This window comes from Hippoglossus stenolepis, chromosome 19 (assembly GCF_022539355.2).
Source record: "Hippoglossus stenolepis isolate QCI-W04-F060 chromosome 19, HSTE1.2, whole genome shotgun sequence".
Taxonomy (NCBI): Eukaryota; Metazoa; Chordata; class Actinopteri; order Pleuronectiformes; family Pleuronectidae; genus Hippoglossus; species Hippoglossus stenolepis.
In genome coordinates this window covers 10,471,365-10,492,421 of record NC_061501.1, presented here as the reverse complement: position 1 = coordinate 10,492,421, position 21,057 = coordinate 10,471,365, and the positions used below count along the sequence as shown (strand labels likewise).

The 21,057-nt window shown below is 43.0% G+C and overlaps 1 protein-coding gene across 4 annotated transcripts in view; it reads left to right on the top strand.

Moving 5' to 3' along the window:
• Nucleotides 1–21,057, top strand: part of sema5a (sema domain, seven thrombospondin repeats (type 1 and type 1-like), transmembrane domain (TM) and short cytoplasmic domain, (semaphorin) 5A) — a 127,566-nt gene that overhangs the window by 83,651 nt on the left and 22,858 nt on the right. For all 4 annotated transcript variants that reach the window (XR_004694183.2, XM_035142654.2, XM_035142652.2 and 1 more), the window contains 3 exons: nt 263–406; nt 4,503–4,650; nt 14,360–14,585. Coding sequence is in view for 3 of the 4 variants with exons in the window: in XM_035142654.2 (XP_034998545.1) it covers nt 263–406; nt 4,503–4,650; nt 14,360–14,585 (518 nt within the window). In the remaining variant the exon portion in view is untranslated. The remainder of the gene's footprint in view (nt 1–262; nt 407–4,502; nt 4,651–14,359; nt 14,586–21,057) is intronic.

The following is a 21,057-nucleotide window of genomic DNA, read 5'->3' as shown; positions in this document are numbered from 1 at the left end:
ATACTAGTTTCACAGATTCAATTCTCAGTATGTTAACTTCAGTGTGCATTAATATACTTCCTTCCATTGACCATTAAGCACCCAAGACATTAAGGTGCATCAGTTGTGTCCAATCAAGTCCACGCCTTTATTCCCAAACAATAAAGATGGCAGAAGAAAGATTTAACGTCTAGCGATGACAATCTTATTTTGATGTTGTGATGATCTGGCCACCTCACCATTAATGGCGAAAGTGACTCACACTGATGTTGCGTCTCCATAGAAACGGAGCCTGGACTCCCTGGACTCTCTGGTCTCCCTGCAGCACCACCTGCGGCATCGGCTTCCAGGTCCGTCAGCGCTCCTGCAGCAACCCGACCCCTCGCCACGGAGGGCGAGTGTGTGTGGGCCAGAACCGCGAGGAGAGGTATGCATCACGCGCGCCCACACGCTTCTACATTTAAACACGTGTGCTGATTAAAGCAAATGCATCCTCGACAAGTTTGGATTTCTGTCCGTGTGAGACGCCAGAAAAAAAGCTATTTCGCTCCATAATGTGCAACCTACAATTAGGAGGGACGACTTTGACTGTGACTTTTTCTTTTCTTGTTTTTTCCTCATATTCTGTCTAACTTTGTGACAGCCAATTAGGAATGAGTGGGATAGGCCTGTGCTAGGGTAATTATCTGGCTTTCACACACAGGCCAAGTCTACGTTTTGAAGCTTTGGAGGCTTTGGCGTAGAATAATAGCCTTTTTAAAGATGTTTGTTTGGTTCCTAAGCAACCTTCTAGGCCGGAAAAAAAAAAAAAAATTTCCTCAAGGACAAAGTGTGTGAAGAAGCACAAAGAGATACACAAAGCAGCCCAGGTAGAAAAGGTTTAGAGTTTAGCCATCTCAAAGTTAAAGTTGTATCCGCCTCGCAATTTATTGTGGTTATCTGAAAGGGGGGGTTTGCCAAATCAGCAAAAGATCATTGTGTTTGAAAATTTTGACTACAGTGGTTAAATCACATTATTTCAGCCTCCCTGGCTCAGCTTGGCCCCCTTTTGTCCCCTAGAGTGTCTGTGATAGAGCCCATGTTTTTCATCCAACTCCTCCCATTAGCCAGCGCTAAAGTGCAAAAAAGATACAGTGCTGATAGTGCAGGGAGGGAGAGAGGAGGAAAAAAGGTTACCAATCATCACCACGGCAACAGAAACAGCATTGCAATGGACAAGTAATTGGATACGGCCTTCAAGGATGAACCGTATATTACATCCCTCTTTCCCCCCTCCTCGCTCTGCACTTTTTCATTTCCTCTCTCCCTCCTCTAACCTCCCATCGTCCCCTTCCTTTTACTCACTAATGCTCCCGGTGGAGCGCTCCTTTGAAAAAGGGTCTGCTTCACTAAGAGGGAAAGTATATATGGAGTGACCGACACAGCCCAGTTACTCATGAACCACACCAGAAAAACCACTGGCTGGAGCCATGGGAGACCAGGAGCAGGTATTCACATCCCGTCTCTTCTGCTCTTCCCGAGTTTTAATCTCCTTTGTTTCCAGCTTCCCTCTTCCGGCTCTCCGCACTTGCTCTGTTCAGCTATTTAAAACACCTTTGGCCAGTGCAAGGGACCAGCTGTGAGGATCTTTGTGGGGGGGGGGGTGTGCGAGGGTCTGTGTGTGTGCGAGTCTAACAAATGAGCAGACATAGAGATAGAGTGTGTTAACAGATGAATTATGCCGAGTCAGTTTGCATCTGCCTCAGGGGCTGACAGGTAAGATGAAGATGCTAGATCTTTTCTGGGGAGTGTGTGTTTCATATGAGCGTATCCAGATGTGACAGAAATGTATATCCCAATGAACAAAGTAGGTCAAACCTCTCATCGGATGTTTGGCCTGCGTAGCCGTGGCCAAAGAATTCCACTGCATCTGTTGTTTATAGTTGCCCATGTGTGAAAAAGAAATCTTCTGTGCAAACTTTAATCCAAATGGCATGAAAAGGGGGGTCTGGGATCTTTCAGGGAGTTCGTTTTATTTCCATTTAAAGCCAAAAACCCAAAAGAAAGAACAAAAAAAACACTTGAAATGAAAATTGTTTTTTGCTTTGTGGTTCAAAGTGAAAAAAAAGTATTTTTCAGCTCTTGCACACTGAATAATTATTTAAGACCACAACAGGCTTTTATTTTATGGAGCACAGTCGTCCTCTCAGCGGTGTCTGCAGTGAGTCTGACTCTCCACTTCCCATGTTGCCTCAAGTCACCTCTTCAGATGAGTGCGCGGGCCTTCTGTTTAAACATGCATGCGTATGGTGTTGAGCTCTTATGATCACACACACACATATTCCCAAAATTAAAAAGACCACAAGACCAAACCAAACCTCGGCTCTCACCTCTCGTCCGCTTCCCTTTCAGCCAACAGCCTTCCCACGAGCTCTGCCCCTGATTGTTTGCAGCAGGCAGGCCCTTTTAAAAGACGAAAGCAAATGTTCTGAGACCGGCCGTGCACAGCAGTGCTACGGGCTTAAATCTGGCTGCTTAATGCCTGCATTTATAAACCTTCTGTTGGTTTTCCTCCCAGCACTCTGACATGGTCCGCACTGCTTACTCAGCCTGTAGTGAGTAATTAGCAGCGTTTCTTTAGTCCAATCGGCTCTGTGTTTCTTCGTGAGCAGAGAAAAGGGGATAAGATAAGATGGAGCAAAGCCGCCGACTTGTCTGAAATGATTACACTGTGTACGATGATGATTCCGAAGCTCTAATCTGCTTCATATTGATCGCAGCAGTTTTTTTTTTTTACTCTACTGTGTTGCAGCAGTGGTATTTTGTGTGTGTGTGCGCAGAACCCCACATGCGCGGATGTCTGTGTAAGTGCGTTTTTTCCGTCTCTTTCTCTCAGGCCTGATTGTAATCCACACTCTTCCTCACTTCTCCTCCCCACAGTCTCATCCCACTGCAAGCGCACGGATTAGTAAAAGTGGGAAAGAGCGCACTCCTCCAAGGACCTTTACTACCAGGGTATACAAAATGAAGCTTTTGATTTACCATGAACAATAGCAGAGTATTTGGTAAAAAGCATAATGGAAATATCCAGCCTGAGCCTCCTGAGGAAGGGTTTAACATTAAAGCTATTTTAGCACGAGGAGACTCGGTTTTCCTCAAAAGTCAAGTGCCAAAACACAACAAAATAGCAGTTAAAGCAATTTTATAGCGTGCGTTAAAGTTATAAAATAAATTATATGGCTCTAATAAGGCTGGCAATCGTCTATCGTTATTTTATAATGAGGACTAAGTAATTAAGTATTTTAGACATCGCTATAATCCTGTCTTGTAAAACGATGCAATTACAGATGATGCATGCATCTTTGGGGCTTTTTTAATAGGCTGTGTCAATAAATTATGCAAAGTGCATATGTATGTTCATTACGGTTTGAGGTGGACTTTTATTAGATGTACTTTTGTGCAACATTGACCATTACGCCACGCACACACACACACGCACCACAGACTTGTCTCCGGTGGCGTGATTCCATCAGATGTTTTCCGGCTCGCACAGTGCACCGTGTTCCCTGCGCTCCACGGCCACATCAAAGACATGTGCTGGGTTTTGTAAAAAGTTAGTTTCAAGTGAAGTTTACACGGTTTTCGCAGACGTCCTTGTCTTGCGGCGCAGACTCTTCGCAGCTGGCAAGGTGGCAAGGTTTGGTGGTGTGGTGACATTGTCGGTGCCCTTCACATGACATGTGATTTGCAGTCAGATGAAGTAGCTATTCCATTTGTGAGCGGAGGTTTAAATGCAGAATTATTTGATGGTGCGATGACTCCATATAGGGATATAACGGTGTCTCTTTCATTCCCACTCGGCGCCCTGAATGTTTGTTCTTGCACCATGTATCTTTGGTGAGTGGGTGTGATCTCTCCTGAGGAGATCCTGACTAAATGATAGAGACAGATCCCCAGTACGCTCAGACGTGCTGTTGAACTGCAGATCACTGAAGAAACTTAGAAGTCATTAAAATTCAAGAGAGTTTATCTCTGATATTGAGCAAGGAAACTTATACCATTTATTTTTTTTCTCTTTAATGACAAAGTTTAAAAGTGTGAAAGACGGAGAGGGAGCAAAGGGCAGCAAAGGGCCAGGCTGGAACCGAACCTGCGACCACTGCAGCAGGACTCAACCCCCCGCTCCGCACTCACTGGCCCTCACCTGGTTGAGTGGGCGGTCCCTGGCGTGTTTGTAACAGACCGGCCCTTCTGGTTCTGGAAGCCTTGCATCAAGAGGAATATAAACCATTTGGCCGTGTTTCAGTTCAGTGGGTGTAACCAAGCATGTAGCTTGTTTTCTTACATGACAACCACTTAACCAAGTGTACTATTATTTCTTTTTTGCTAGATTTTTGGCTGTCTGACTTTTCTTTTTTATTATCTTATCTGCTGGTTGTGTGATTTTCTGGTTCCCAGGTCTTTGTTCCCCTGATCACAATGAGACGATCTGATTAAATAAAGTCACATGCTCATCCCTCGTGCTTGTTCCTCTTCCTTCCCAGGTACTGTAACGAACACCTGCCCTGCCCGCCTCATGTCTACTGGTCGGCGTGGTCGGCATGGGAACGCTGCACCGTGCCTTGTGGCGGAGGCGTCCAGTCACGACGCAGGACCTGCGAGAACGGCAACGACTGTCCTGGGTGTGGTCAGGTATGTTGTTGGCCCCAAACAGCAGCTCTCACATGCTCCCATCTTTCTGTCTACGTCTTTCTCTCAGTCCATTCATTGTTAGGGAAGTCATTTGATGCAAGGAACAGTCAGTCGTGATGAAACTGGAACATCGAACATGACTAAATCCCCAGGCTATATTTATACAGTGGCAGCAGCCATCAGATTTATTACCGAGACCTATTTAATACCATACACACATACAGTAATCACCCCACATATGAATGGGCTTATTTTCTGCCACAAAGCTTTCTCCAAAGCGCGGATGATGCAAGGAAGTGTTGAAATACAAGCGTTCGCTTGTTGACAGAATGATGTGATGCTGGTGTTATATCTGGTTCACACACACACACACACACACACATTCTCACACTTCCTCATCCACGGGCCTGGTACAAAAATAAAAGGGAATGTACATGATAGCTGCAGCTTCTTGTGTCCCTCTTGGAAATGGATTAAAGAATATGGGTCAGGGGCTTGTGAGTGCATGTGGACCCTTGAAATGTGTTTTTCTATGATTGTTTATGTCTTTTCTTCACCATTCTGACGTATAACCCCCTAAGATTTTGATTTAAAGTGATGTTTGGATTTTGCTTTAAAAACAAAATCTGAAAAAAAGGATTCAACAACCAAATCATATTGAGCTAAAAAGCCCAACCTACATATTGTGTAATGGCTCGTTGTAAAGCTAAATAATACACAAGTAGTAGAATAAAATAACCCGCACGAGGCCTTTCAGGCTCAAGAGCATATACATCATAGTGTCTGATAATTGTCCATGACACATTAGTGGCTGCAGAACGCCCAAATGAAAAGATTGACCTTCCATTTAGAAGCCATTTAGTCACACCCTACCCTCTGCTGCTATTTGTACCTCCCTACATACTCTCTCTCTCTCTCACACACGCACATCCCCGCCAGATGACAGCTGTCTTACTCCTGTCATTGCATGGCAACCATTATCCTCACTGAAGCATCCTGGGAATGCTGCAGGATTCCTGGTGGAGCTCGGTTCACAAAAGGAAACTGATGGCGAGCACGAGGGAATCTCGTCGCTTCCTCAAAGAGAGACAGCTCGTCCCTGACTTTCAGTCTTTGGGGGTATTTTTTTTATTTATCCTCGGTTCGGAGATGATCTACGGCTGAGTGAGCGGGCGATGTTAGAGATGGTTCTTATCGTGTCAGGGGAAGGGACATGATTACAGACATGGAGGTGGACACACTAGTGAGAGCTGAGACGGGTCAGTGGGAAAGGTCATGTGAGCGCCACTGCCGCTGTCAGCTTCACCCACTTAATCTTTTTTACACTCCTCTCTTCACCATTAGTCTTGGACTTTAACTTTGTTTTGTTTACTCTTCTGCTTCTTGTCGTCCAAATTTGTGACACGGACTTAATTGGGGCCATCTCAGGCGCAAGCGCTGTAATTACATGCAGGTTTCTACAGACACCTTCTCTTTCCCCGTGAAGGCTTTACTCAGACAGCTCGGCTTGTATTATAGCTGCACATTTACTCGAGATAAAATAAACATTTGCTGCCTTTCATTTACAGCTCTGATAAGGTGCTTAATCGCACAGCTGTTAATGTATAACAACTGCCTCAATGCACTTAAAGCCACTAAAGAGCTGCAGCTTAAGAGTTCGTCACGGGGAACTTTAAAACTCCAAATAACATCCGATGAAAATAGCGACAAATATATTCGTCTTTCACACTTAAAGATCAAGGGTGATGGGAATATGTTCTTTCAATTTCACCGAGGGCCCCCCTCCCCTCTGAAAAAAAGTAAAAAGTGTGATAGAGTTTGTTTTTTATGTGCCATCTGTCTGTATCCACTTCCCCCGGACAGATCCATGTTTAATTAAACAGAAGGAGACCACACACACACACACACTTAGGTTTTTTGTCATCAGCTACTTTTTTAGTTCAGACACCCCCCACTGAGACCTGATGAGTCGAACACCGTGTAGGTGTTGGTGCCTGTGCGTTCATGTTTACCTGTAAGATTGATATTGCTGCAGCCACCTGTGGTCAGATCCAGGCATTTTTCCAGACATAAATCGACAGCGATGAGCTAACATCTGCTTGGTTTGTTTTTACGGGAATGACAGACCGGTCGGTAATTCACGAGAAATACTAACTTTGGGAAATTTGAAAAAGAGTAGAAGGGGAATGACGTTGGTGACACTGGCCTTCAATATGATGTAGACAGTCAGCATTCACAATGTGCTAAGAAAGTGAAAAAAGCAATTTAAAAAACGATGTAGCTGTACCTTTGTTGTGATTTTGAACCCTAGCTTCCATTTCTTATCAAAGGCCATTTCAGTTTACAAACATCCTTTGTGAACCACATGTCAATCTAACCTCTTTAGTATATGATCACTGGAACTGTTTTACATGCACATAAAGCAGTTCCAGTCCAAAGATAAAGATAATTCCTCCCTAGAATCAAACTCTGCTATAATCCAACACACAACTATAATGGTAAAGTGCAAACAACTGCCAAGGCCCAACAGTCCCCTTAAATCAGTCAAGCTGCAATCAACCATATGGTCTATGAGCTGTGCCAAACTTCACACACATATAGATATCAGTTCCCTAAATATGTCAGAAATCAACAAAAGTGTTGGAAAAACGCCATGTTCTCGCCTTGTTTAAAAAAGTGAACAAAAATCCTGGATCCGCCCCCTGATCTGGATCCACAGCAAAACATAATGCGCTCTTCCCTGATCCAAACCGTATCCTTCCACTAAGTTTTGTGGTAATCCACTCAGGAGTTTTTGCATAATCCTGCCAAATAACAGACAAACAAACAGATGAAAACATAACCTCCTCTGCGGAGGGAAAAATGGCGAGCTGGGCAATTTGTTATGTCAGTTGTTTCACCGTAGGACAGAGAGAAATGCTGGATTTATGTATCTTGTGTCATATCAGTAATATGTTTTGCAGTGGTTCTTTCCTGCAGCTCCACACCAGCAACAAGGCCCTGTCACTAATTCTCCTTCTAAATTACGTTGTAGCTGCTTAGCTAGTCGCCTGTTCACTGCCAAACTTTCCTGCGTGACGCTGTCATAATGCAATCCTGTGAAAGCTGCTTGTAGGCCATTCAAACCGGAAAAAACACAGTTTCTCAGTTTCTCTTGGAAAATGTGAAATTCTGAATCTACTTTTCTTTTCTTGATGTCACCATGATGCATGTCAGCGAAGACAGGTGAACATGTACGTTTGTATTTTTAGGGCCCAGAGGCAGGAGGCTCCTCATGCCTGACTGTCCCCCCCCCCCATGAAGCACAATGCAGAGTCAGGGACAAAGTAGCTGAAGTGATGCCAGTAGAGATTCAGGTCAAGGACACTTTAATTTAAACACAAGCGTCTCTACTTACTAAGCAACTCTGCTGCCCTGAAAAAAAAAATAGTTGCAACATACATGCATGATTAGAAGGAAGTAACTCTCGAGGTGCCTTATTTCCATCAAACCTGCCATACTGTTGCCCTGTGTGTCATTGCCTTAAGCCTCGACAGTCTTATCATCAGGGAAGTACTTAGTCCTGAGGTGCTCGGTGCCTCATTTTGCTGATATAAAAGGCCCATGACTGCAAGTTCATCAGTCTGAGTCCTGGTCCATGCAGCGCCGCTCCATCTCTCCGCTTTCATTAAATCTGCAGGATTCAATCCCCAACAGAAACCGACAAAATCTGGGCTGGAAATAAACAAGCCGGGCTCCGGTGGCCCAGCAGTGACGTACGTTACCGTACCCTGAGCACAATACTTACGCTGCTGTTTCCCTGCGTGGCGACACAGGCAGACAACCTGGGATGAACTGGAAAAACTTTTCCTTTCCCCCGAAAAACACTGAAGCAATGAGTCACTATTCATTAAAGAGGCTGATAACACAGAGATAATTATCAGCCGGAGGAGACCGACCCTTGTATGTAAAAACGATCTAATCAGGTGATATCATTCAGATCAAAATCTCTCTCTAGAGCAGAATAAAAGAAAAGTAGAAAAGCAAACATCGCCAATACGTGCCAGTCAAGCTAGACACAACAGTACCTACAGAACAGCTGCAGACATCGGTGAATAGATTTGAAGTTTTAATGTGAAGTTTAAATCCACCTTTCTCTTCTGAGCTACCTCCCCCCTGAGGTTCTCTTGCCCGATTTCCTGGCTGAAATTAAACGTTTACAAAATCATGCGTTTGAATTTTTTTTTTAATGATGCGCTTTTTATTATTATTATTATAATACAATAACTCATAGTGTTTGTTTTGATTTTAATATAAAACATAATCCAGCGACTAGTTCCAGCTCCGTGTAATTTGATTCTCCTCACAGCCAGACTGTGCAGTTTGGACAGAAGCATTGCATTAATGATTTTTTTTTTGTTTTTTTTCTAAACCAATTTAAGACTAATACCACAGGAATTTAGTGTCGCATACATAACTTCCGAATGTTTTGCATGCCAGTTTAAGCAATTAGTTTGAAGTTAATGCATTAGAAAATAAAGTATATACTCCCCCAAAAAATATGAGAGACAAATTAGAATTGCTCCTGAACTGTAAATTGTACCCTGCTGTTCGTTTTTAAATTCCTGGTATGGATAAAAAGATGACTTTCAGATATGTGAAGTCTCCAGGAAGATACGATGCACTGTGGTATTTCCTGCTTTATACAGTTAAGCACATCAAAGATCTCTCGCATCCAGGCGTCAAAAGAGGGACCATTCTTCTCGGCTGAGCGCCACATCTTGACTCCGTCTGTCAGAGTTAAGTAAAAGTCAAATACAGGCCACGCACAGCTGACGGTGCACGGAGCTGCTAAATGATATCGAGAGCTGTTCTATTTACCTGCGAGGAGTTCAGACGTGCGGCCGGGCTGTGAAATGAAAGTTAAGTAGCCGGTGCTTGTGTAGGCAGATTGATGGGTGAACATTCTCGTGTGTCTTTTTGTTACTCAGTGTAACGTATTGTGTGTGTGTGTGTGTGCCTGCATGCGGGCACTGGTGTGTAGCCAGGAGACCTGCTCCCTGCCGACAGCAGGCTTTATTATGGAGTCAGACTGGTGGGGGAGATGGGGGAGAAAGAGAGAGAGAGAGTGTGTTTTGGTCGGCGCTGCTAATTGAACTGATGTGTCATGGAGACTTGAGGAACATTAGGCGTTGATTTCCACGGACTCCAACCACAATGGATAAAGATGTAGGAGCTGAAGAGGATTAGTCACTCGCATGTCTCACATCAGGACCATTCACTTAAATGTCAGGGTAGTGGTGTGTATAGTCTCCTGTATATACACACTCACACACACACAGAGACGTGTCTTCATGACATGGATTTCCTAGAGACTTACTCTGTAACATTAACCATAGTTACTACTTGCCCAACCTTAACCTTAACCTTACCTTAACCTTCCCTTAACTGTAAAACATGTCTTCACCCTGAAATGTAATGATTTACATTATGGGGACTTGCTTTTATTCCCATTAGGAAAGCAAGTCCCAAAAACCTGACGGTGTTAATGGATTTAGGTCCTCCCAACATCAGTAATACCTGGACCACACACACACACACACACACACACACACACACACACACACACACACACACGCAGTCAGCCGGTCCAGTAAGAAGTATAATGAGTATAATGATGGTAGGAGGCTGGAGAGGCATGACTCCCTATTATTCACCTCGCAGCTGTATACAACAGAGAGCCTTGGGTACACACACACACACACAAAAACACACAGAAGTACAATGACATACAATGTATATCACCCTCCACTCCACATTCATACATTCTCCACATAAAAAATAAGAAGAGAGGATGAGGGTCTATACTTCTCTCTCTCTCTCTCTCTCTCTCTCTCTCTCTCTCTCTCTCTCTCTCTCTCTCTCTCTCTCTCTCTCTCCCTCTCTCTCCTCCTTCTCCGCCTGTATCCCCTCAGCATATAACACCTCAAAAAAAAATCTGCAGAAAGGTCTGTGGATGGAGAAAGAATGAGATAGGAACAGCCCGAATCCATAACTCAGCCATGCATAAACTTATAAACACGCAAGGGCTTCACTCTTCACACTCACACACACAATTCAAGGCCAAAGTGCCAGATTTAGTGCAAACTTTCACTCGTACCCCCGCACATATTTATGCATATATACACCCATGCAAACAGACTGGCCACCACGTCCACACTGACCCACCAGGCAGCTTGTATCTGTGCCGCAGTAAAGATTGCTAGCGGCCGTCCCCCATCCAGCTCTCCTGAGCTCCAGCCAGAAACACATCACTGTGCCAGTCTGAGAGCAGCTGCCTGTTTAAGGTGTTGCACGGCATAAAATCACTGCTCTCCATTTGCCCATAATGCATAGCACTGTTGTAGCCTGAAGGGGGGAGACGCGGATACGAGTTGACATCAGTGGACTAATTGAATCCAATATTGTGTTCCACATGCCACTTGTCACATCCGACTGCGTTTTGGCGTGTTTTCACTTTTGCTTAATTTCCCTGAAATTGAGTGAGATGTTGAGTGTGGCCGAGTGAAGAGAAATGTGTCCGTGTTGTTTTTTGTTTGTGCAGTTTTATCAGCCGGCCACATCAACTGGAAAGAACGAGATGAAACATTGAAATCATTATGCTCAGCTTCTTCTGCTTCAATGTTTTCCAGGAGCGAATCAAAGTTAGATTCAAACTTGGCTCGTTCCTTTTGTTCAAACAGCCACATTTGCATGAACAGCATGCACTGTACGCCTAACATGACCTCTTCTCTGCTCTGGCTCTGCGGAATGTCATTTGAATGGAATTATTGAATTTGCTTGTAGGAGTATGTATATGTTGAGTTTATGGATTTCTAAGAGAAGAGCTGGACTGATGTTTATTTCACATCTAGGTTTGAATGCATTATTCAAACACGGTGTAAAAACACTTCAGGAAGAGGAGAATTTATTATTTAGAAAATCGGTGTATTCACGTGTTGTTGCCATAAAGACGCTCTTTTTATTGCAGTAAAAGGCAATAAACTGTCCACCATCATTCAACAAAGTTAGTGGATGTAATATAGTGAAGATTCAAGGTCTTCAGCCTCATACATTCAGTTTATTCGCTCAGCAGCTGGTTAAAGTACTATTTTTGTTTTTGTATTTAATTTTCGAAAATAAAAGTCCCATAAATCATTCACATAAGCAATTTCACCCAACACACGGTCACGAGTCTATTCCTGTCCACACAAATTATTAATTATGGGATAATGATCCACCAATTGTGTGTTTAATGATTAGAATGGAGGACATGAGAGTTAGTTCTGCTTTGTTTAAGGTCGTCTGTGTTCAGTTCTGGACACGTTTCCTCTGCTTTTCTTTTCCCCCCCTGCAGTCACCTTTTTCCTCTCCTTCCATTCCTTGATTTAAACATCCAGATTTCTGCAACCTTTTATTCAAAGTTGATCAATATTGAACGTACTGCGTGTCTTAATCACACCATATACAACACTCGACCATAGGGGCCTTATCAATACACATGCCAAGTTTGAAGCCTATAAGATGAACGGTTCTCCAGATATGGGAGCCATAGATACATTCTGTTCTTCAGGTTGTCCAAAGATTTTCATTATTCTCTCCTTTTCTATCCTACACATTTCAACTTCTCAGCTCATTGATCTCAAACTTAAAAGTTGTTTCGCAGAGAACCGGAGAAACTGCAGTGTCAACTTTTTGGATTAACGGTTGTCGAGACGCCGTCCGTAACTCCTCCATTTCTGCACTTGTTGCTAGTTGATTGAATGAAAAAACTGCAGTCTGTTAATTAAAACTATCAGAATATTGGATTAAAAATCTTATATCAGTTGGACATTTTCACTACACTCACACATTGACCACGGTGCTGCGTATACTTCAGCCGTATTTGATGTGGATGCCTTCTGAGACCTTGAATGAGGTTTAGCTTTAAACCCAGTAATTATCTCCTTAACCCTCTGCATCGACACTAATCCTCAGAGAGCACAGGGAAAAACGCTTACTAGACAAGCCTCATTAAATATTTATTGTGTTTGGCCACCATCAACAACTCACACAACAACCACCCACAGATCGTTTGCCTTTTCCCCCTCCATTCATGCCACGTTGTCGCTTTTCTGTCGCTGTAGGCGATGGTGAGACACCTAGGCTGACTTTTTTTTTTCCTCCTTCCTTTTGGTTATTGGCTGATAATCATGGATTGTGGGACGTGATCATGTTAAATATGAATGCCTGAAGACGATTACAGAGCTGGATGGAGAGAGGAAGGGAGTGCGGTGGCGGTGACACCGTCATTCATCACGGGGGCCCTAACAGAATCTAAATCCTTTCTGTGTTTTTAACCTTGATGCCCCTGGGAAGAGCGAGGGAGAGAGGAGGAGATAGAAAGGGAGGCGCACAGGGAGAGACAGAGCAAGAGATGAAACAGCGACACACGGAGAAAAGGAAACAAGGAGAAAGGGAGAAAGACGAGCCGACGCAAAGCGAGTTATGAACACTGTGTGAAGAAGAGGAATATAAAGGAAAAGATAAATAGATAAGTGGAAAGAGAGAGAATAAAAGAGGAGGGAATAGGAAGAAAAGTGGAGCCGCATAGTGTATGATGTATAATGCTCTCCTCAGCTGACCTGTCAGCCCATCCCATGTGACGGGCTGACGGATGTGCGGAAAGGAACTCTTATCTTATTTTGTCAAGGTCTGGCAGTCACTCAAGGCCTATTCAGCATAAATAAACAAGCAGGGAGGAAAATGACAGTCATCTCACCTTCTCCTCTGTGGTGTCATTTTCTCCAGACATATCACCACCTCCTTATTTATTTAGCTGGGCATAAAAGGGTCTGGACTGCCTATTACCCAGCTTTTATCTCGGTGAATCATATCATCAAATATCGCACCACAGAAAAGGAGGAATATATATATATATTTTTTTTTTTGGCCTGTTGCTCAAATTGGCTCAGGGAAAATATATATATACGGGGTGAGAATCACATATATTGTTGGAGCTTCAGTGCCATGTTTTCATTTTTATTACCCAGCTCCCAAAGCCAAATGCAGATGGGAAAAAGAGTGGCCATTATTGCCTTCTTCTTTCTTTCCCCTCCACTTCCTCGTGTCTCTTTATTAACTTTTCCTCACCCTCTCTCCTCCTCCTCCATCCTTCCCCCCTTGGTAATAAATTAAACTTGACCAATGACCTTTCCTGCCTGGCTTGTTTGCCTCTCGCCATGTTCAGCAAGTATGGCCTAATGGGACTCTATCCTTAGTGGGTGCGTGCTGGCAGAGTGGCAGGCTGTGTTGAGAACAGCTGAACATGCCTGTGTTGATTTTGTTTTTGAGGGCTGAGTGGTACTGGACCAGGCAACATACAGAAAACCCGTCTGAACTGGAATCAAGAGGCTTTTCAAGGATGAAAGCTTTGAAAAGGCTTTTTATTTCCTCATAAAACACCCAGTTTCATTTCATTTGTCACTGCTGTGAATTTCAAAAGGCATTGTCCCATCCATTATTATGCCTGGGAAATGCACCAGAAATTTCTGTCTCAGCTTGTCATGCTTAATTATTGCTTTAATGATTTGTGATTATCTCTTCCTACGCCAATTCACACTAATTCACCTCCAGGCAAACGTGTTCCCAGTGAAATAGACAAGAAGCTCCCCAATGATGCCGTGAAATGTGTCTGTCTCTTTGGCTGCAGGAGTACCAGTCGTGCAACACCCTGCCGTGTCCCGACCTGAAGAAGACCACGCCGTGGACTCCCTGGACGCCCGTCAACATCTCCGACAACGGCGGCCACTACGAGCAGCGCTTCCGCTACACTTGCAAAGCTCGCATCCCGGACCCCAGCCTCCTGGAAGTGGGGAGGCAGAGGATCGAGATGCGCTACTGCTCCAGTGACGGATCCACGGGCTGCTCCACCGACGGTGAGTGCAGCGTGGAAGAGACAGATGGTTCTCTCTCCAGCTATCTCAGCCTCTGGACCTTTCTGTTATCTCGCTCCAACTGGCTTTCTGCGTCTCTGCAGGCTAGTTACTGGCCTCTCGCCTCAAGTCTTTCCTTCTTTCTACGTGTGTCTGTTGTTTGTTCGATTTTGGCCTCCTCAAACTTTTCCTCTCTCCGTCCTGCAAAAAAGTTTAAAGAGCACAATCTTAATCGGCTCCCGTGCTTTTGGCTCATTTCTCATCAGAGCATCAGACACGTTAATGAACTTCCAATCCACAAAGCCGATCAGCAGTTTACAACTAATTTTAGCTCCTCCATGCCATCACACAGACACACAGATGCTTGCACAAAGTTCAATTGCAGGAGCCCAAGCGCACACTCTTTATCCATTTTTGCACAAACAGGCCGCTAATTGACAAGTTGTTTATGTTGTCAAGTGGAAGGATCCATATTAGAGGGGAGACAGGCGGGGTGGCACCACACCACAGTAAACACGACCAGGGATCACTTAGTGCGTCTATATTGCCTATATTATTTTATGGTTAGCGCCTGGCTGAGCTGCGGCGACCTCCCATCACTTTAAGTTCACTTATGTCTGTGGGTGGTCTGTCGCTACCACGTGGTGCCGTAATCACACAGGTCAGCCTTAATACGCACTAACAGCGGGCTTTTCTCTCCTCTGATCTCTCTCCTCTTCCTCATCGGTGATTGTTAATCTCCGTCTTTTCCCTCCGCGCCGTCGCTGCTGTAAGTCGTTCTCTTCGCCCCTTTGAAGCCAATGTTTAAATGTTCCTGGAGGGTTTTTAGACGAGCACCGGCAGGCACGGAGGAAAAAAACCTGACTGCAGAGAGTGGAAGCCTTTACGGGAGTGACAGCCACACATCCGAGTCATTAGGAAACAAAGACTTGAGCTTTAATAGGTCTGCCTTGTTCCCGATTAGCGAGAGGAAGTAACCGACACAACGTGTTTGATTAGAGGTTTTCACCAGAAGCCCTGAAATCAGATTAGTTTCAGTGTTAATTACACCAATTGAAAAGCCAAGGCTGGGATTTGAGCCGTCACTTTTGACAATGTGTTCGCCTGTTTCGCAGAATGTGAGCAGCCTATAGTTTGCTGCAGGCAGATGGTGATGTATGACAGCACCCGTACACACTTTAAATCCACTCGACAACCAGCGTACAAACATGGGTGTTGTTTTCTCGTATCTGCTCACAGGAAACATTGGAAACTCGCTTAACGAAGCTCATTGATGTGCTAATTATGCGCCAGCACTGCTGCAGGTGAAATGTAGAAACGTAATGACAGTGTTAATAGAAGCAGACTTCATTATACACTCAGTGCCAAAGATTATCAACAGTTGTGATCAGTCATGACGGCATTGCATTTTACATTCCACTCGTTCTGGCATTTTAACTCGATAAGTAATGATATAAAAACACCCAAGGCTAAATCGCTGTTCTACATTCCCTCAAAGCGTGGCCTTGTTAGGAACGATTAACTGAAATCAAATGTGTATTTTTCCATTCACTTTTTGTAAATTTTCCGTGAAACAAATTGCTTTTCAACATCAGGCCTGGTTTACTCAAAGACGGGGGTTTTCTTTTCATCTAAAGCTCAACAGCATTTGAAGGAAGAAACTTCGATGTAAAATATGAAACAATTTCCTTCTCGGGGAGAAGAAACGACAGATTGGCTCCAGCTGTAGAGTTTGAAGGAAAACAAGACCTATTGTGGTGTGTGTGGCCTCTGTGTGCGACTCTGCTCTTGTCCCAGGTTGATTGTTCATGTCCAGACTTCAATATGATTCACTTCTCCGAGGAGTTTTAAGTCATAACTGGAGGAAAGAGGACTGAGTCCGGTGATCCACTTCTTCATTTCAGCCATTATCAAACCTGTCATCCTTCTGGAAAGCAGTGGTGTGTGTGTGTGTGTGGGTATGTGGGGGGGCAGAGTTTATGTGCCTGTTTGCCAGTTTTGCTGTTGGGTGGAAATGTGCGTTTGATTTTGTGTGTCCATGTGTGTGTGTGTGTACATGAAATTTTTCCAATTTGTCCTCCTCCTACCATCAACCTCTCACAGATGTATGGTGGGCCTCAGCCAGCCAGTTAACTTTTCTTAAAGCAAGAGGCCATCACAGGACAGGGACCACCGCTCAGGTTGGATGGATTATTGTGATCAATGGTAGCCATCTTGGAAAAAAATGCTTCAGTGCTCTTAATAACAACAGGACAATCTCTAAATTAAGAAGTTTGTTAGTGAAAAACCAGGGTTCCATTATATGACTCTTGCTTTTGTCTGCATATATGTAATTTTATTATAATCACCATTTATATATATTTTATATTTTTATGCAGACATTCAGTTATCTATTTTTCGTCCCCCTTAGTTGTACAAACCATAGAATTTCTGCAGTCTGCCTTTGACTTTCAGTCTCATTCTTCAGGTGATAAATGCAGACGAATCCAAATTCATGCTATTTTCAAAGGGCAGGGTGGTAACATCTTATTTGGCCAAGATCTCAATTGAAATGCTCAGAATATGTATTAAGATAAATACATTCCTCAGAAATTGACATTCAAATCTCAAAATAAAAACCTTGTTCCCAAGCTGAATTTCTTTCAGAATAAATCGTGTTTCGATCCTCGATTGTGGCAACTTTTTAACCTTTATTAAATCACGGTGATCTGTTCTTTATGAACACACCTGACCAGTGCATAAAGACTCTGGATACTCTATCATTGTGCTTTACATTTTAGTACTGGCCGTAGAAATATTTTATAACACTGCAACTCTTTATGCAGTGCCCATCTCTTAATGTGCACCGAATCCCACATTCATAGGCCTTTCTATTTAAATCTCTGCTTGGCCTATAGGTTCTTTTTTTCTGTGTACATAGATGTGCAAAAAAAATCAATATCAATATGGTGTGTGCTCTCAGTATTCTTCATCTGTTGATCTGTGGTTGCTAAATAAATAATTATGCCGCCACCTTCTTCCTGGAAAAATGAACAGAAGACCTGTCAAAAGAGATGATAACTAGAGGACATTTTGAAGAATATTTTCAGTCAAAGTGATCACTTCTAAATTATTGTTTTAGGAAATTGTACCAGTTAATGTATTTTGTTTATCTTTAACATTGTGGTCGCTTGTTTGAAGTGTGTGGCAGTTGTATTTGTGTTTATTGATCCAACAGTGTTTGTGCTGTTCTCTTGGCAAGGTCACACTAAGTGACCTCAACTCGGCGTAGCTAAAGCAGACAGCCAAAGCAGAAATGCAGAGTTCTGGCCGTTTTGCTGAGGACAATAAAAACTTTATGGGTTTTTGACGGTCCACTGGCCCACTGATGCGGCAAGATTCCTCCTGTTGCTCCTGATGGCCAGTGCGACTGTGACAGATGAGTCTGTTGTCAATGTGTTTGTGAGAGAGACGGAGAGAGAGTGACAGCAGGGCAGAGACAGCTGGGTTCAGCTTGACAATGATGCAATGGCACAAAACACTACTTTACAGATCCCAACTCCTCAGCAACCTGTAATGATGAAACTGGCAGAGAACCACCGTACACAAGACTCGCAACAAGTTTCAAAGCAATTGAGTTTATTTGAAAGTTAAGATAAATCTGTCCGTTCTTTACTATACTTCCAATTTGTTTGGCTCTCGTTTTATATCGGAACAATTAAAAACGATGCTTCCTGATTGGCTGCTGTGCGTAATAACTAATTAAAGTGTTCATTTATCTGACCCTAACACATTCAATTACACATGTTTTTAATAATGCAACACAGATAATAATCACATGAGTAGGTATAAGAATATAAATTAATAACTGGACATTAATAGGAATTCTTATTATAAATCAATTGTAATCAACATTTTAGGACCTATATAATGGAAAGGAGGGTGCTTGCTGCAGTCAACAATTTTTTTTTCCTCTTTCAAAAATCGATCCATGACCTGTGACAGAATCTTTCATCGTCTCTTCTCGTCTCACTGATGTCACTTCTCAGCCACTCAATAAAAAAAGCCCATCCTGCCGCGTTGTCTCAGATCTTCTCCGTCTCTCTCGACTCAGGCATAAAGTCCCCGTGTTTGTAGCTTTGAGGATCAGAGCTATCAGGTGTACATGACATTTGATGATGTGAATTGTATTCAGAGACGCACTGCGTGTTAGTGACATGCACCTGGAGGTCTAATCTGTGACGCACAGAATTAATCCCCCATCAGTAGGGAGAAAAAATAGATGTGCGAGATCCGCTAGTGACTTTGCAAACCTCTCCCCAGCCTCTCTCTCTCTCCCCCTTTGTGTTTAAGATCTATATCTGTCTTTATTAGGAGAGATAAATTATGAGTATATGATTTAACCAAGCATTTACAATGAGCTTTTATACAGTATAACATACTGACTTGTTTCGTTTCAGTGATCATGGCTTAATGATAGCGAGGAGTTAATTACTTAAGATCTATAGTGATTTAAAAACCTCTCTTGTCGTGTACGCCCAGCGATTAGTCTCGTTTCTGTGCTAGCCATTTTTCCTTTTCATCATAATTCACATGCCTGAATGAAAAACCAAACATTTACATAATTGCCTTTACGTCATGTATTTTTGAATGACCATATAGCAAAAGACAATTCATAAAACACAGCCTTTTTCTCTTTTTCTGCGCATTACGTGACTATCTCTTGACTCATTCAATTAATATAATACGTTTTCATAAAATATTTATGCATTAATACACAATGAATAATTCAAGGTGGTTTACACAGGGCAATTGATGTTTGCACATTCTACATCCTGCACACTCCTCCATAACATTATGTCTTTCTTTATAGATGGTGCAGTAGTATAGCATTCCAGAAGATCGATGTCTTGCTCATAGAGTCCTCGGTAGAATTCAGAGTGTCATAGATGCAAACGCCTGTCATCCCTGTCAAGCATTTATATTAAATGCGGCACATATGCAGTTTGAAATGATGATGGGAACAGATGTACCACTGGAAAGTCTTAGTCGACGTTTCATCCTTTTGATTTTCAAAGGGAGCAGAGCTCTGAAGAATGAGTCTGCTTGGCTGCTAGCTTACACATGACTTTGTGTTTTCAAAAACATCTTTTAAGTTTCAGTGTTACAAGGATTAAGGTGTTTAGGATGAGGACTGTCTCATGTGTCTGGAAAAAACATTATGCTATCTTAAGTAGTGTTAGCTGGGGTTGCTTGAGCATAAACTCAATAAACCCTAGAAACCCTCGGAATCCTTAATTTCCCTCGGGATCAATAAAGTATCTAAACATCCCCATAGCCGATAAAAATTAGACATTGGCCTAAATTCTGATCCACAATTGGCTTCAAGCAGAGGCCATGAATTATCAGCACAAGTCACAAATGAGACCATTGTTGGTTTGACCTGAACCTTTATGCCGTCATGCTAGTGTAATACAATGTAGGATGGTGGATCCTGATAGGGATGGAGGATCGTGACCGTGGTGGCAGCTGATCATTGACTATGATGCATATCAAGATTGCTTGATATACAATATACAATATTCTCAGTGCTGCTCCCTTCATCTCTATCAGATATTTTCTTATGTATGAAAACTTTAAACATTGACATACTGTTTCTTCTTATCAATGTTGTAAATACTGTTATTTCATCTATTGCGCGTCTGTCGGTCTTGGGAGAGGGATCCCTTACATCTCTCTGAGGTTTTAAAGTTTTTTACCCTTGTTAATAGGGTTTTTTTAGGTATTTTTTCCTCACTCTTGTTGAGGGTTAAGTTCAGAGGATGTCGCACCTTGTTAAGCCCTATGAGACAAATTGTGATTTGTGAATATGGGCTATACAAATCAAATTTGATTGATTGATTGACTTGGAAAGAACATTAGTTTAAGTTAAGTAGAAGTTGAGAAGATTGCTTTTGCAGCTGTTGTCAGAATAATTCATCCATTTCTTGAACTTTTACTCTTGTGTTTTGCAAAAGGTTAAAACAAATACATTGAATCACTCTTTCTACAATACAACTGTTTAGCTTGAGAAGAAACCCAAGGATTGACAGGCCTGCTTTGTGTGCTTACAGTTGTGTAGTGGTGTGTATATGCAATAATAAGGCATTTACCCAGCTCTGGGCGAGGGGTTAAACTATATACCTTCCCCCAAATAGCTACAGATACGTATCAGTAGACTTCTCGTGTACTACAGGTAATCATGCAGTAATTTGTGTCATTTACTGCGAACAGGAGTCTTTTGTTCACCAACTTTAGCCTTGAGGGCAGTGCCTCCCCACGGGCAGCATAAGCACCCTGCTAAATCTGCACCAATCCTCAGGAAAAGCACTGCCTGAAGGACAAACACAGGGAACAAAGAACTTGTCTCCTGATGTTCCATAATCCACAAGCTCCGCAGCTCACGCAGCTATGAGGCGAACAAGCGAATGTCGTCTAACAATAAACCCACCGACAA